The 13,507-nt window shown below is 32.3% G+C and overlaps 1 protein-coding gene across 1 annotated transcript; it reads left to right on the top strand.

Moving 5' to 3' along the window:
• The first annotated feature begins 7,528 nt into the window (after nt 1-7,528).
• Nucleotides 7,529-10,777, top strand: LOC106780464 (probable transmembrane ascorbate ferrireductase 2). Its single transcript, XM_014668752.2, has 4 exons — nt 7,529-7,778; nt 8,031-8,079; nt 9,906-10,105; nt 10,376-10,777. Exons 1-4 carry the CDS (start codon nt 7,632-7,634, stop codon nt 10,676-10,678), a joined length of 699 nt encoding a protein of 232 aa, XP_014524238.1. The 5' UTR covers nt 7,529-7,631; the 3' UTR covers nt 10,679-10,777.
• Nucleotides 10,778-13,507: the final 2,730 nt, after the last annotated feature.

Here is a 13,507-nt window from a genome sequence, read left to right as displayed (position 1 = left end):
AGATAAGTGAATGAGAGAAGCACATGATCTTTGTGGTGAAAGGGAGGATATAAGTGTTCTAAAGCGAGTACTAGAATTACTACTTAAGAGTGATGGAGTCCACTATTGTATTGGTGTTTGATGCAGAACCAATGTCGATAGTTTCTAATTTCATAGTTCCTGATGAGTGTGAAGTAAAATATGCAAGTGGTGGAGTTGTTAGAAAAGTACCGGTTTGGACTCAGTATAATCACTAGGATAACTACAAGTTTGGTGGATCTTGGAAGAGAAGCTGAGGGCATTTAAGACCACTCCAACGTACGTCTTGGACAAGGCAGAAGTGACTTTTAGAAATTATAGTTTTAAGGAGTTGAGACAATGTTAATGAAAGCAAATGTTGAGGGTGTCATTGGAAAGTGGAATTTTAAGGTGTTGAAAGTTTTATAGAAGTTGTGAATGAGGTTTCTAAAGATTGGTAATTTTTTTTGTCACTAATGACAGAAAGAGATCATTATTTAGGTAAACAAAGGAGTGGGAAGGTATGCGAATCAGAGTAGCGCAACAGAGTAATGACCAATTATGTTTCCTTATGATGGAAGGTATATGAGAAGGTTATCTTACTTAATGTAGGGTGGTTGATGTGTTAGAGTATTATGTACAACAACAATCTGAACTAAAGTGTAAAGTTACATAGAGGATGTTGGTGTTAAGATTCCGGCAAGTGTACCGAATCATATCAAGTAATGACCAAGTATCGTTTTTCCTAAAGACTCATTGGCCTAAACAGTCATAGTGTTTGAAATGCAGAAAATTAAATATGCATACACGTGTTGATCAATTGACCAAAAGAATACGCAGGTGAATGATGTATGGATGAATTATGTTGTTAGGGTTTCCGACTTATCCTGTCCACTCTCATGTATTTATGAATTCAACTTCTTCATTAATGTTAATGTCACTTTCTAATTTACTTTAAACCTGATGTCTCGATGAAGAAAGCCAACTCCTAATTACTAGTTCACAATGTCTTGTATCCCTAGCAACTAATCATGCATTATATTCTCACAGAAGCTTAAAGGCAATCGGTCCTCCTATCCCTATGTCTAGGTAATATTGCTCTCGAGAGAATTTCCTCAAGTCTAGATTTCCCCGTATGCGTCCATATCGACAAAATCAATGATAATGCAATTGAATGAGTTAAACAAAGCATGCATAGGGTGTAGAGGAAAAACCCTAACAATTAATGAAGTACAACATATATATCAAGAATCAATTCAATACATGAGAGTTTCAAAGGATTACATCATTTTCCCAACAACAATGGAGGTTTAGTTCACCATAGACATGGTGAAACTAGATGAAAATAATGAAAAAAAAAGAAAGATAAAACCCTAAAAGTTGTAGATTGGAGCTTCTGCATCCAAAATCCGCCTCCGAGGGGTGAAAAGAGTGTTTCTGTGCCCCTTTCTGTCAAAAGATATACCCTCTAGGTCAACTAAATCCTTATATAGTTCATAAAAATTACAGAAAATTGGCCCAGGCCCATGCTGACAGTGCTCAATGCTGGAATTGCCGCTTAGCGGTAGGTGTGGTACTCAGAATAATGCTCAGCGTTGACGCTTAGGCGAGAGACAATGGACTCTATTGAAGACTCTGGCGCTCAACGGTAAAAGTAGCGCTTAGCGGTGGCTGAAACACTTGTATTTCCCCTCAGCGTTTGTGCTTAGGCATCAGCCAGAGAACTCGACAACAAGGTTAGCGCTCAACGGCAGGAATGACGCTCAATGCCATCTGCGATTATGCTTTTATGCACTTTTCCTGCTTCTCTCGAGTCCAACTCCTTACTACTTCAACTTGTTTCATCCAATTCATGTTAATTCATGCCAAAATAAGGAAAACCAAGCATAAAACCAATAATACTACCTTCAACTATCTTATTCTCTCAATTAAAGCAAAAGCATGATTTTAAGTTAGTTTCTAAGTCATAAAGAATGTTTTTAGTGTTAAAATTAAGTACAAAAGTAATGGTATTTCAACCGTTATCAGTTGGTCAGGAGAAAAAAAAGAAGTGAATTTATGGTTTCAAGTTGTGGTGTCAATCCTGAAGTGAGAGAGTTAATGGACGTTTTGAATAAAGAGAATATATGATTTATTGATTGGATGAGAATAAAGTAAGAGTTAGTGGAGAAGTATGAGGATTATAGTCTAAAGTGAAGTCATGAGGAGAATTCATTAGTATAGTCTATGTACTATAATTAATGAGAATCTCAAAATGGATGGGGAAAAAGGAAGGTCAAACAATCGTAGATTGAGATGTATCATAAAGTTGCTAGGTACATATCAAACTGGTGATTTCAAGTTGAGAAGGATGTAGTTCTAAAGATAAATACAGACGAATGGGTCAAGAAGTGCAAATGAAGTACCAATCTTGGTTTTGGTTATTGAAACAGATGAGAATTCTTCTTTGATAGTAGAATAACATGGTTGAGGATTGTGTCACTCACTGACCAAGATTAGTATATGAAGCATGAAGTTATCATAATGGTTATGTTAAGGGTGATCGAGAGTGTCAACATTTGGCAGCACATCAAAAGTTATGGGTGATCAAGTCAATTGTGTGAAGCTTCAAAGAGGGAATGAAATTATATGAAGGGATATCTAACATGTACAAGATTATGACCTATGGCTATCTTTCTTTTTTGGTAGAACTTACAAAAGTGGTGGAGGATATATGGAATGTGATTTATTTTGGGCAGACACAATTTTGGTTGATCAAATGTAAAGAATCTTTCAAGGTTTAATGTTGAGGTTGAGAAGTTGATTTGAGAGTAGTGGCTAGACAAATCTACATTGTTGAATAGTAGAGCATTTTGCATTGAGGCAAGGTTTTCAGTCAATTAGGTGTTGGGAGTAGTGTCTTGGCCAAGCTAGGTGTTAGTGATAAGAAAGAATCAAGAGAGCATGCTTTTCTTTCTACTTGATAAGTGAATGTTCGATGACAAAAATTTTTCTTGTTTGGAAGAATGTAACATCCTAGAAAAATGACATTTTCAGAAGTGGTAATGGTTTAAAAATAATGCAACTCAATTATTTTAATATTAAATGATTTTAATATAAATAGTTTCAATATGAATGAGTTTTATTATTATAAAACAAATCATTCTATAAACTAATTTTCTAAAGCTAATGGCAACCTCCTTAACTAGGTTGGACCAAAGCTAGGAGATGTGCATGAAGGGGTGTTTCCTTGGATGAATGATACGAAAATGTGGTGGTAAATGGTCCAAGGATGATGAGTTAAGGTATGGATGGGGTAGAAGCTCAAAGCCTTTAGGAGATATGGTGGTGGTGGTGTAGTGTTTGATGGGTCCAAGAGAGGTTAGGCCAACTCAAGGAGGAAGGTGACTAGAAGGGCCTCTAGGGTTGTTCTAGTGTTTATCAAGGAAGAGTATGACCATATTTTGGCAGCATAACATTACTTAATTCCAAGATGAAGTACAAGGGTGGAGAAACCTCTATTTATAGGCCAAGGGTTTCCCTTTCTAACCCTAAAAGCATGATCTCTCACCTTTGCTCTCATTGGGAAAAAATGAGGCCTTCTAACCTCTCCAATGATGGGAGGACATGTGGCCACTCGCAAAACACAATCATCTCCATTCCTAGAGTGTCATGTGGCCACTACTAAAAGTAAATCCTCTCCACTCCTAGGGTGCCATGTGACTACCTTTTAAAAAGAAAACCCTCTCCAATGAAAGCATGACACATGACACACACTTTCCACTTGGTTTGGATATCTAACATAGGGAAAATCCTAAGCTACTTAGGCCTTAACACAACCTTAATCAAACCTACACTACATGGCCAAATACAAGGCCTAAAGAAACCTACATTAATCTTCAATTCATGCTCCATAATGGCTCCAAAGGTGGCCCACAAGGTAGAGTTGAGGTCATCTTCATGGATGGCTTCCACTCTCTTGAAAGTGCTTGACCATGGTTAGGGGATTTTTCATCATTCCTTTCTTCTTGAAAAGGATTTACCCTCAAATCTTTAACATGGAACAAGGCAAACTTCCTTATCTTCTTTTGAGTTTTGTGTGCTTCTCCACCAAGGTAAAATACCTATTTTATAACACAAGTTAGAACAAATATTATAATAGTGAGTAAACGAAGAATATAGCTCCCAACAATGATACACCTTAAATCAAATTAATGGTCAAGGTCTTGGAGAGTAGGAGCATCTTTGAAGCTTTTATTTGTCTTGTGTTGGATGTATATGTTTGAAAGACTATCCCTTCCAACACAAGATTTAATTTTTAGGGATATGCCATCAAAAGCTCTATGACTTCTCTCTAAAGGTTCTTCCTCCCAGCTCAACTGATTAAAGAATCTGTTAAGATATGTCAAATATTCTATTAAAGGATATTAGGCAATCAAACATTATGTTAGTTATATTTTAGATATTATTATAATTTGTGCAGATTTGTGCACATGTTTTTCCTTTAATAGATGAAGGATTATAGGATCCTTGTATGTATATATATGGTACTCTATTATTTGAAATAATACATCAGAATTATTTTTAATCCTTTTAATAAAATCGAGACCATAGGATTGGTCCTTACACCGAGCTTTTCAATCTAGACTGATCGGTTTCTTCGTTTGAATAAGTTAAGTTTTCAACAAATTTCTTTGGTCTTTTCTTATATTTGTTTCATGCAGGTCCTACTCAACTTGCATGTGTCTTTTGAGTCTTCAATCTGAGTCTTTAAATTGGAAGAGTATGGTTGTGAATGCTGGTTAATTATTACTTGTTTTTATCACTTGAGATTATGTATTAAGGTTATAATTGGTCGGAATATGCTATTACATCTTGATATAACCAATAGGTAGAGTTTTGGGTTAATTTCTAGTCTATTTTGGGGGTTTTGACATGTGAAAATCTAAAAGATTTGGTTTGGGAAGAAACTAAGTGTTTGGTGTCTATTTTTGAATGATTTATGACTTGTTTAGACACTTAGATCACTAAAATATGGTTTATAGCATGTAGAATTTGAGTGGTTGGTTTGATCTGGTGCACCTTTTTTCTGACCAACACTACTAGCATTTTAAGTCTCCCAATTTAAGTCTGTTTTCAAAATAAAAAACTTAATAAATATTCGCCTCACGTCGCGTCTCTGCTACTTACATTGCCGCTCGCATTGTCGTTGTAGCCACTGCCTCTTGCCTTGCCGTTGCAGCCACTGTCGCCTTCTCTCGAGTTGCCGCCAATGCCTCTTGTGTTGTGTTGTCGTCGTTGTACAAGTGGAAAAAATTGGTCTTGGTTTGTAAGGATTAAGAATTAGGATCTCTGTTTTGTTTTTAGGGTTTTAGATTTTAATCTTGATGTTATAGTGATTTGTAGGATTAAGAATTTTTAGGGTTTTTTGGGAGTGATTACTAATGACTCCAATTTCTTTTCCTCTGTTTCTGATTTGTATTATGTTATGTAAAGAATGTGATATAATTTATGGATTCTTGGTGTATTTCTTTGGTTGTAAAGAAGAGTTGAATTAGGGAATGATTACTTGTACTATATTACAATTTCATCTTTATTGTGTATGGTGTATGAGAACTTATACAAGAAAGATGAAATTTATGAGGGTTGATTGAGGTGTCAATGGAATATATGATTGAATTTGCAATTTTGGGTGGAAATTTTAAGTGTGTTGCATAACGACAGACTTAAATTTTAAGTTTGCCGGTCAATAACAGACTTAAAATTTATGTCTGTCGAATCTAAGTCTGTCGTAAAACAAAGTTAAAAAGCCCAAAATAACAGACTTAAAAATCCTATTTTGTACTTGTGAAAATAAGCAAATTGGTACTCAATTTTAGTCACAAACATGATTTTGCACTATTTCTAGTGTCAAGGATACCAATTTGGTCATTTTGATTTGTCTGAGGGGCATTTAAATAAGGACAACATGTTGTTGTCATCTAGTATAATGTTAAGCGACCTTGTGTGGCGTTGAGTGCTGCCAAAATAATGAGCTACTAGAATGCTGGTGTTGAGCGCTGCAAAACTAGAGAGCTCTCTAGTTTTTAGGCGCTAAGCGATGGAATTGGGCGTTGAGCGTCACTTTTCCACAATAGGTCTGGACCTCTTTTTGCCTTAATTCACTAGGTGGGAGGTCCTTTGGCTGGGCAAGCAATATAGGTCGTTGAGCAGTCTGTTTCTAGCATTTTATGTTGTTTTCTTGGCTTTAATTTCTTGTTTGGTTTTAAGTTGATTATTACAATAATATGTACAGTTTGTAATAAATTATGAATCCCCAGTGAATTTTAATGGTGTAATTGTTTGTTTGAGTAGATTGATTATTCTGATATGACATATTTTTTATGCTTATAAATATGTTCATGACATATGACAATTGATGTTATGTATATAGTTTTTGAAAATTATGAATGTCCTTTGAATTGTAATGGAGAATGTGTATTCAATTTAAGTATGTGGTAAAAAAAATTTTATGGGAAAAATCCTAATGTTGTGCTTACTGTTCTATTGTTGTAGGAGTTTCGAAATGGGAAAATGTTTCTAACATTTTAATAACCACCCAATCTCAAATCGAGAGAAATAATTATGTCGTGAAAAGTATTAGAAATAGATTGAACTCAAACTAGAGTAGAAAATGCGAGTTTGGTTTTTTTTTCTATAAAGTATAATATCTTATAATCATATAAGATCTTAAGTATATTTTGTTATTATAAGTTATATCTGTTTTATAATTTTTTTTGAATGTATTGCTGTAATATTAAAATTGTGACGAATCCTACAATGTTATGAAAAATTGGAATATTGCGTTCTTGATAAACACTAAAACATTTCATGTATTAGAATTTGAAACTTAAAACTTTAATACACTAATATTTAAAAAAACATCGGTAGTTTATTAAGATAGTATTAAATTATTTATTTTATTACACTTTTTAAGGGATTGAGAATGGAAATCATAATTCTTAGAAGAAAAAGTAAAACATATTTCAACTATTTTCTTATAGTATTAGTCATGGCTCATGCAAATATTTAATTGAATCTTAAATTTTCAAAATTTGTCATAAAGTAGAGAAAATAAGTTATTCATTAATATGCCAAAAATATTTATCATAAAATCGAATCATCTTTGTTAATTTTTACAATAATTATTTAAAATTACATTAATAATATTTTTTAATTAATCACCAAGTTAAAATTATTTTATAATTATTAAACTCCGCAAAGTATCGGCTTGTACTATTTTAACACGCTATAAACTAAATTCAAAACTTTCTATTTTGTAATTGCCCCTAAACATATTTTACAAAATTAAATTATATTTATTGACTTTTTTTATAATAATTACATCTTAGCAATTTGCTATATAAATGAATTATTATATAAAATTATCTTTTCATTATCACTAAAAAGATAAATTGTTCAGAAAATTCTTACTAATTAAAACCTAAATGAAATTCATAATTTTGACTTAGAATGTCAAAGTTGTTTGTTTCTGGTGTAGGAAGAAACTGATATCACTGTACAAAGCTACACCATTTTCATTTTGTATATATCCTTTTGCATTTCTTTCATTTCCCTCTTGTGTCTCTTCCCTTTTCTCTCTACAAAGATTCCCAATGGCGACTCTCCCCGTGGTAAGTTTTCCGATCTTCACGGTGGTCAGGGTGGTCGGCGTCGCCGTCACCGTTCTTCTCCTCACATGGGCCGTCCATTTTCGGGGTGGCCTCGCTCTCGTCTCTGACAACAAAGATCTCATCTTTAACGTAACTATCCCTCTTCACGGCCTTCTCTTTTCATTTTCGGGTGATGGGTATGCGGGATTTGCTAAATCTTTTCGTTTTTCTGTTATGGGGAATTTGATTTTGAACGAGAAACTGAAAAGGGTGGAATGGTTTTCAGTGTTTGATCATGAATATTGTGTTGTCTTGTTGACTTTCTTTTATCACTTTGTTTTAGGTCCATGTTTGTTTGAATTTTTTTAGCTTTGTTGTCTTGGCTTGGTTTTTCCAATGTAGGTTCATCCTGTGTTGATGGTGATTGGGCTTGTTCTAATCAATGGTGAAGGTAAATGTTTTTTATATTTTTTAATTTTCTTAAGTATCTCACTGGTACATCATTTTATGCATATTGGTATCTCTGAAACTTTTTGTGGTCACTGATAATATTTCAGTTGCATTGGAGAGTTGTTATTAGATCTTTGTATTAAAATCAAATTAGGGTGTCCCTGTATTTGTGCAAGGCAACCATTGATAACAGAAACTCATTTGTCCGTTTACATATGATGCTATTCATGATTGCTGATTCACTTATTCACGATGAAGTTGAGCATGGCTCGAATATGGAAACAGTCCTTTTGCATACACTTCCTCTGTTCCAAATGATTGCAGTTTAAGGTTTTCTCACCCATGTTAAGGAGAATAATAAATATACCCCTCTTTGAAACAATTTTACTGAAATATTCTCGGTTTTTTTCAAAATAAATGCGTTGTTTTGAATAAGAGAGGGAAATTGATTTGGGGACAAATTAGGAAGAAAAAAAAGTAATACTTGGTATATGAAAACATTAGTATTTACATAGCTAAAACTAGAGTCATAGTATGGAGAATTCAAGGATAAAGTTGTGCACAACACTCTGTCGTGAACTGTTGCAAAGTGAGGAGTCTTTTGGCACCATGGTACACTAGTTAGGGTCTTGATTCACAATGTTTCTCTATGGTTAGGGTATTTTAGGAGGTGAAGCATTCTATGCTCTTTATTCTTGTTTTTATTCTGTGAAGCCTGAGTACTTGATACAACATGAGTACCATATGACATTGATACAAGGATGCAAAAACTATAAAAGTGTAAGATATAATATTCCTTAGATATGTTAAGTGTGAATATAAATTTTGAAAAATACTTACATGATGGATACACAATATTTGTAAGTGTTGACCATTTCTCATCAATATATAATTCTATCATTTCTGTCCGCTGTTGACGATCTTGATTTACAAAAGCAATACTTGTGATCATATCCAAGTTCTAGGGTTAGATTTTATTTCTCCAATGCTCCTCTATCAAAGTCACAAAAGCATCTAGGGGTCTTGGTTCTATATAATTGCCTACTGTTTGCTATATGTTTAAGGATACAGAGGGAAAAATACAACTATATGTGATTGAAGTCTTATTCACGTATTTGATCCAAACATATTAGTCAGTAAAATTGAAAGAAGCCAAAAAGGAGGATATTCATTGGATATCTATAAGTATTGGTATTGGATAGGAGGATACTGATACTTTGCCATATTTTGAATTATATGAATTGTTATCAATTAGATGTAAGTTTCCATTTTGTAGGATATTGTTTGCGATCCTCTAAAGAAAACAAGCACAATAAATAAGTTCAAATAATATTTGATGTTTGTTTTATCTCCATGTATGATTTCTGTCCTAATCTGAATGTAGGTTAAATCATTGTTGTCCTAGGAACATGGTGTTTTCCACTTAGTTTACACAGTTTATCTGATGATTAGTTATCCCCTATCATTTGACATGCTTGTGGTGCTACTGAGTGCTATAAAACATTTTTTCCATCATATGTCTTGATTACATTTGGTATCTAAATCCTTTGAACTAGTAGAGCCTTCTCTGACCCAAAATGAAACAGCAAAGGCCAAATTAGAATTAAAATCTTGGTGGTTTATTCTGGTAGATTGTAAAGGATAGGAAACATGAGCTGGTTAGTAAGTACCTTCAACATGCATGTATTAACCTTTTATGAAAATGAAACTTCCCAAGGAACTTGTTGTCTTAAATTCAATACAATGTTTCTTCTTACCACCCCTTGATTGTTTATAAATACTTTCATGTTAGAACATCCCTCTTTTATTCACTATGGCAATTTGCAGGGATGCTTGCATACAAGACTCTATCTGGAACTAAAAGCTTCAAAAAATCAGTTCATCTCACATTACAATTTGCTGCTCTCATTTTGAGCTTGATCGGTATCTGGGCTGCTTGGAAGTTTCACATTGACAAGGGCATTGACAACTTCTACAGCCTCCATTCATGGTTAGGCCTTGCATGCTTTTTCCTGTTCTTCATCCAGGTATGACACTTCATCTTATAAGCTGTTCTAAACCTTGTTAGGTAAACACCTCCATTAGTACTTATATTTAAGAAAAAAATAAGAAAGAACAATTAAATAAACTTCTTCCATAAACTAAAATTAGCTTATGTGCATAGTTAAAGTTAGTTTCTTTGGAAAAGCCTTTTTTTTCCCATCTTTTGTGAGTGTTTATAGAGAAACTTTTAACCTGTTTCGAACTTGGATTCTATCATTTCGTTGAATCTAATTATTTGGTAAAATATTCATTAGTGGGCTGCGGGGTTTGCAACATTTTGGTACCCTGGAGGGTCAAGAAATAGAAGAGCAACTTTACTGCCATGGCATGTTTTCTTTGGTATGTATATCTATGCCTTGGCCATAGCCACAACTGCTACTGGTATTTTGGAAAAAGCTACATTCCTTCAGGTGAACAAAATCATATCACGCTATTCCAATGAAGCACTTCTGATCAATTCTTTAGGCATTTTGATAGTCATTTTAGGTGGCTTTGTGATTCTTGGACTTATTACTCCAGTTTATGGTAAAGCTGATGTCATACGGGGAAATGAGTAACCATATTGTAATATATGTAATCCAAAATTGAGGAACATGGACATGGATATTATCAAACTCATTGAACGTGTATACAGGTTTATTTCTCACTTTTATTTATTTACTGTGTATTGTTCTTCTATTAAAATGAGCATTCATACTTCGTGCATACTAAAATAATCATGTTGAGTAAAGTAGAACCTTTTTGTAGTATTGATGGTAAACTATCTTTCTGAATGTTTTATATAACCCCTTCATATTCGAGGTTTAACTTGAGAGTACTGATTAAATTAAAATAATTTAAATAATTTTTTACAACCGTTTACGTGGTAATTTGTGATTAGTTGTGATTAGTTCGTTTCAAATATACGGTAACATATTTTATTGTAAAAAAAAGTTATTAAGATATGATAATCCTTGTGATTAAAATAGATGTAGACAAGAAAAATGGATGATTTGTACTATACAAATAAGAGCAATTATTTCAAAATTTTTCTTTTAATTTAAAATTTGAACCTTTTCTCTCCTTCCAACAAAGGGGAATATTGAAGGGGGAAGATTTAGCAGCCACATATTGTTTGGTCAATCAAAGATATTGCAGCCCGATACTAATTAAAAGCTAATAATTGGTCATTTGTTATATGTTAGGACAAGTTTTAAATAAGCGTCTACAAGAGAAATAAAATGTTTTTCATAAACTAAAATTAATTTACGAGTTTTAAACAAGTATTTACAGAAAAAAAAATTATAAACTAAATTTGGTTTGTACATAAGTGTAATTTGTAAAACTTAATATTTTTTCAGTTATAAAAGAATTATTTATTTCTAGAAGTTTTAGGAAAAAAGCTTATAAAAAAAAAAAAAAACATCTTTTACAATAATGGTTTGACGTTGTAAAATAATAGTGGTTTCTGAGACAGTATGAAAGTGGTATGATTTGCAATGTAGATTAGAAGGGCATGTGATTTACGTTGACATTCTTTAAACTTAACAAATATTTTTAATAATTTTTAATATTTTATTGATTTGTTTTATTTTTAAATAAATATTTAAAATAGATCAATCACAAATCATCTTTTATTATTAAAAAATATTTTCTTTAAAGAATCATTTTTCATATTTTTTACTAAATTAATTTAAAATTAATAGGCGCGGATAAATGCAAACATATATTTTTAAATTAATAAATGTGTCCAATATATATTTTTTTAGATTTTATTAAGAAAAACTAACATCTTCAGAGTTTGCATCTCATGCACTTATTTTAAATTGCATCATGTTGATGTAAATATTAAGAAGCAATTATTTTTTAAAAGATTAATGTTTTGGTTTCTCTTCAAAATAAAATATATATTTTGATGTTTTTTTAACATGGAACTTGTCACATCTGATAATTTTAAATGTTAGAGTTTGATTTCGTTGTATATTATTCTCACATTGTCTTACAAAGATTATGAAAGTATGGTTCTTGAGAGACTCTTTGTACATTTCCCTAACACTATTTTAATTGATGACGGGTGGTGGATCGACATTTTGAATGCTAATGCTGTGTTCACTTGTGAGGAAATTATTGTAGACGAAGATTTGCGAGAGATGATTTACGATTAAAACGTGTTCACATGAAAGGATTTGCGAAGAAAGGTTTGCAATGATTTGCAAGATATGAAAATATTTTGTATCTCGCTGATCTGCGAAGATTTGGGCTGATTCACTGTGAAATATCATTTTTACCCTCAATCTTTACGAAATTTTCTATGACCCTGCGAACCCATGCCTCCTCCACTCCTTCTTAGTCATCTTCCTCTACTGATCTGCATCTTCTAATGAACTCCCTCTCAATCTCCCAGTTTCTTCATTGCACCCCATATTTTTTCGAATTTCTGACAATTAATTAGATCTACAAAAGGCTATTCCCTAACCTTGGCAAAAACCACCAATTTCAAATTCAATGGCTTCAATTCAGCATCCTGCAAGTTCAGGATCGTTGGAGGAGGAGATCTAGCCATAGACGAGAGGAAGAGGAAGCGGATGAAGTCAAACCGCAGATTTCGACCTTTTCTTCAATCCTTGACAGATCCCCCACCCTATGATGCCATCGCCGGCCATTTTCCTCCATGGAATTGGAATTGAAGGACTGTTTGTTTCCTAATTGAATTAGGTTTTGGTGGTTGGGTTTAATTATTGATGTTGTTGAGAGTAATAAACATAAATAATAATAATAATAATAATAATAATAATAATAATAATAATAAAATTATCAAATACTTATTATTAAATTATATTACAAAAAATATTAAATTTAAAATAATTTTATTTTTTAAATTATAATTTTTTTACATTTTTAAAATTAATTTTAATAATTAATATTATTTTTTTTACTTTTTATAAACATTTTTACCATTAAATATAACATTAAAAAATAACATTTTATATTACTTTGATAGTTAGGGGTATTTTGGTAATCTTCAATTTCTATCAATTAAATTAATTTTTTAAATCTGTCATATCAATCAAATCTTACACTAATTCTCACAAACTTTACCCTCAAATTCACTCTCAATTATCCACAAATCCACTTAAAAAAACAACAAAAAAAATTACCCTCAAATTCATTCAAATCATCTCCTCCAAATCATCTCCCCCAAATCCTACCAAACGAACACACCCTAAGTGATACAAGCGGTTTTGAAATGCGTTGAATAATAAAGTCTTTTTATTTATTAATAAAATATTTATATTAAAATGTATCATAATTTTATTGAAAACCTATTTTGAGTTTTATGTGATGCAAAATTATCAACTAAATTGTCTTTGTGAATTTTGTTTAATATTTCTTTTTTAATAGATAAT

Source organism: Vigna radiata, unplaced genomic scaffold (genome assembly GCF_000741045.1).
Source record: "Vigna radiata var. radiata cultivar VC1973A unplaced genomic scaffold, Vradiata_ver6 scaffold_319, whole genome shotgun sequence".
In the NCBI taxonomy this organism is placed as follows: Eukaryota; Viridiplantae; Streptophyta; class Magnoliopsida; order Fabales; family Fabaceae; genus Vigna; species Vigna radiata.
Note: the sequence above shows the minus strand (reverse complement) of the source record. Positions and strands in the feature narration are given on the sequence as shown.